General features: G+C 38.7%; 1 protein-coding gene across 1 annotated transcript; it reads left to right on the forward strand.

The window, feature by feature from the left end:
- The first annotated feature begins 502 nt into the window (after positions 1-502).
- Positions 503-1,734, forward strand: LOC121763743. Its single transcript, XM_042159819.1, has one exon. It carries the CDS (start codon positions 702-704, stop codon positions 1,506-1,508), a length of 807 nt encoding a protein of 268 aa, XP_042015753.1. The 5' UTR covers positions 503-701; the 3' UTR covers positions 1,509-1,734.
- Positions 1,735-4,427: the final 2,693 nt, after the last annotated feature.

Consider the following 4,427-nt stretch of genomic DNA (forward strand, 5'->3'; position numbering starts at 1 on the left):
CCAGAAGCCAATGCCCTTCATTTTTCTATTTTTATTATTAAATCCGCCTATCTGATTTTCCAAATTATGCCTACAAATTACCATATCTAATACTCCCTCCGTCCCAAGCTACTCGCACTTATTTTCTTTTTAGGCGTCCCAAGTTACTTGCACTCTTTCCATTTTTTGTAAAAATTTTTACCTACAGCCGTCATTTTTTACTTTCCTATACACTCATTCCTTAATCTCCGTGCCGAAAAGGAAAGGGGCGAGTAGCCCGGCACGGAGGGAGTAGTATTGATAAATACATTTTGTATCATCAACATAAAAACATATGTTACCAAATTAGCTAGCCGAGTTTGATGCTGTTTATTAGTAGGAGTACTAAATTTAATTTTCCTATCTTTGCAATATGAGAAAATAAAGAGTTAAATCACAACTCACATGGTCCAATGATCTCCCGCCACGTCAACTAGAACAATCCAACGAATATGCTAGATGCTTCAAACTACAAATTACAAACACTCAATAATTAATCCTAGGTAGTATTATCCCTTTCTTTATCCTGCTCATGTTTTTTAATTTTTATTCTTCCGATTAATGCAATATTTAATTATTAATTCTCGTGACCATTCCCTATATAAATAAACGTCATTCTAGCTAATGAATCTCGAGCCAAAACTACAATTTCCTTTCTCATCAAACAACACACAATAAAAAAAATGAAATCGAGTTTAATGAAAATAAAGAGAGTGACTGACCCGTTTGACGAGAACGCGAAGGCGCGGATCGTCGGCGTTGATATGACCCGACCCGATTACATTAGCAGCGGCAGCGTCCACAGCCAGCCGCTCGACGACGACGCCACTTCCTCGCTCTTCCTCGGCTGCGACGATGCCGCAGAGCCAGCTGCGGACGGCGGCGATGCGGAGCTCGATCGGTCAATGTGCGATTCGATCGCGGAGAGCGTCGATCTAATCGGACGGATCGTGGAGGACGAGAGAGATGCGTACAGGAATCAGCTTAGGGTTCAGGTTTCGAGAGCGGCGGAGATTTTCGCGTGCCTGAGATCGAACAAGCAGATAATGCGGCGTAATGTGATGGCGTATTTGCGGAATTCCGGTTACAATGCGGCAGTTTGCAAGACAAAGTGGGAGAGCTCCGGCGGATTGAGCGGCGGAAGCTACGAATTCGTCGACGTCGTGCGGGGGGATTCCGCATCGGCATCGAGATACGTCGTCGATTTGGATTTCGCGGCGGAGTTCGCGATCGCGCGGCCGGCGAGGTCGTACGAGTGCCTGCTGCAGCGATTGCCGCGGATCTACGTCGGAACGGCGGAGGAATTGAGGCAGATTTTGAGAGCGGCAAGCAACGCGGCGAGGTGGTCGATGAAATGCGGCGGCCTGATTTTGCCGCCGTGGAGGAAGCAACGGTTCATGCAGAGCAAGTGGCTAGGGCCGTACAGGCGGACGACTAGTCTGATTTCATCGGCGGCGAAACGGCGTCAAGTGCCGTGCTGTTGGTTTTGACGCCGCGGCTAACGGCGGTCGTTTGGTGTTTCCCGCGGCTGCTAGAACGAGATGACTAATTAACAAAAAACAATACTACTAATATATATCTATGGGAGAATTTTTGTCGATTTGATAATTTAAAATATGTAAGTATGCATGCTTTTATTTGTGTAACGCGGCGGATGCACTTTGTATTACTGGCGGCGCAATTGGTTGCATAAAATTTGTTAACTGAGACACAAAATAATATTGATGGGATTATGGTGAGGGGAAGAACCCTTATCAAGATGTCAGTCGATCAACCAAAGATTTAGGAAATCGATAAAAAAATGCAAGTAGCATAAAAATAAAAGGAGTCTTCTCATTAATTGATTGAAATAATAATAATAATATCTTATGCTAACTTAACAAATAAGAAAATAATAGTAAATGAGAATAATATGATAAATCAATAATATTAAATAATAGAAATATGAGAGATATGAGATAGGTGGAATACTCTGTATCATATAACATCATTGATTTCTTCGCGCCATGTTTATGATATTTCAAGTAGGGGTGTCGAAACGGGTACCCGCGGGTACCTGTACCCGGAGAACCGGGTACCCCGTACCCGTTTGTAGCCAAAATCTTTGTCCCGTTACCCGACCCGCACAGTGACGGGTACCCGCCTTGTCGGGTACGGGTATCTCTTACCCGACAGACGGGTACCCGTACCCGACCCGTTTAAAATATATTCATCACGTTGGCTTTATATCTGAATATGGTCACACAGTCTGAATAATAGCCTTACGTGTTATAATTCTAAAACTCATCCCCAAATACTTGCCACCTAAATCTATATTTTAATACATAAAGAGGTTGCATGAAAGAGTATGCAATATTTTGTAAACACGGAACCAAATTTTGTTTCAGTTTTAATAATTTCCAACGCAGTTTCTTAGGAATTGGGGCAGCAATCTGGAAGTTATTGACTTGAGCCCTTACCTTCTTCGCGGCAGGGGTCGGCGGCTGATGTGGGTGGTGGCGGGTGGAGGGCGGCGGGCGGCGGCGCAGGTGTGAAGAGCAGATAATTTAGGGTAATGGACAAAAGACTTCAGAGTTAATCCTAAAACGTGTATTAATTAAAATTACGGTAATGGACAAAAGACTTAAACGAATATTCATTAAAATTTTTAATACAATATTTATATTTAAACGGGTATATAAGCAGATATCGGGTATACCCGTTCGGGTATCGGGTATACCCGATACCCGCAAAAACCTGAAACTCAATACCTGTACCCGTTTCGACACCCCTAATTTCAAGTTTAATCCCAAAATCAGAAGCGCATCCCTATCATCTTTAATTCATAATATAAATAGTTAAAGTTGAGAAAAAGTGAAATAAGAGAGAAAATAATATAAAGAAGACTCTTCTTTACGTTAGTCACTCACTTACTTTATTTTTACTCCACTTTAACTATTTATTACTCCCTCCGTCCGCCATTAGGAGTCTCATTCCTTGGCGGCACGGGTTTTAAGAAATGTTAAGAAAAGTGAGTGGAAAAGAGTTAGTGGAATATATGGGTCTCACTTATATATATTAGTTTTAAATGAAATGTGATTGAAATGAGTTACTGGAATGTGAGACCCTATTAACATTTATGGTAAAAGTGAATAGGGACTCCTATTCGCGGACGAACTAAAATGGAAAAATGAGACTCCTATTGACGGACGGAGGGAGTATTATTTTTTCAAAACGAGTGCAAAAAATTAAATGTCTCTATTAACATGGAACAGAGGGAATAGAAAAGAGAGTGACATTTTGCAACCTTTCGTGATAGGTAGAGACCTTGTTTTTCAATAGATAAATATAAAGACTCGTCTCACTGTTAAATCCATTCAGTGTTATACCACACCAATATCATCTTATTTCGTTAAAGCTTGAAAATATACAGAGTGACACGACAACCTTACGTGATAGGCAGTCAAGACCTATCTAAGTTGTGAAATACACATTCTTTTTTGTTAAGAACTGGCTGTGTTATCAAGTAAACGACACCCACAATCAGTACACTTAAATAAAAAAACTTTGACTTATTTTGTTTCTTATACATTTTAATATGTAAACAATCATGAAATGTAAAATCATAATACAATGTGACAAAACTAATCTGGTTTATTTCTTGAAAAATAAAGAATGATTTTTACAATATACAAGAAAAATGCTTTCAAAACTCTAACAAATAGTACTACTTGTGAATTATGCTAGTATATATATTTATCAATAATGTGTTGAGTTTGTGATAATTAATGGATGCACTATTGAAACATAATTAATGGATGCACTATTGATAATTAATGTAACACAAGACTTTCATTTGTAATTGAATATACATGTAGTAGTGTATCTACTCGTAATTTACAACTAATATAATATAGATACATATATGAGAGAGAGGTGGAGTGCATGAACTAGCAAGGATAAGGTAACTTTGGTAAGTATGATTAAAAGAAGGGGACAAGTGTATGGCTTTTGTGGTTTGATAGTATACTTTTGTAAGGGTAAGTGACCCTTTGCCTTTTGGCTGTCTTCTTCTATCATCGTGGGGCCAATCGCCTCATCTCTCTCCCTTATTTTATTCATCTTTGCTAGTATTATAGTATTAATTTATCAGACTATTACATTATTACATATCGATTAACCCTAGGTATTGGATGGACCTACATTTCACAAGTATTGTGGTTTTCAAATATTACTCCGGGACGAACGTTACGTAATCTAATTAGCTTTTATCGGAATTACATCTTTAAATCATGAAACTCATAAATGTTAATTTTATAAATTTAAAGCCTACCAGGAACAACAATTATTTTAAGTACTAGTATTAAATTTCTCCTCTAGAATAAGTATAGAGGATATAATGAATAGTTTGTTTTTTTATATATCAATTA

The sequence above is a fragment of the Salvia splendens genome, chromosome 14 (assembly GCF_004379255.2).
Source record: "Salvia splendens isolate huo1 chromosome 14, SspV2, whole genome shotgun sequence".
NCBI lineage: Eukaryota > Viridiplantae > Streptophyta > Magnoliopsida > Lamiales > Lamiaceae > Salvia > Salvia splendens.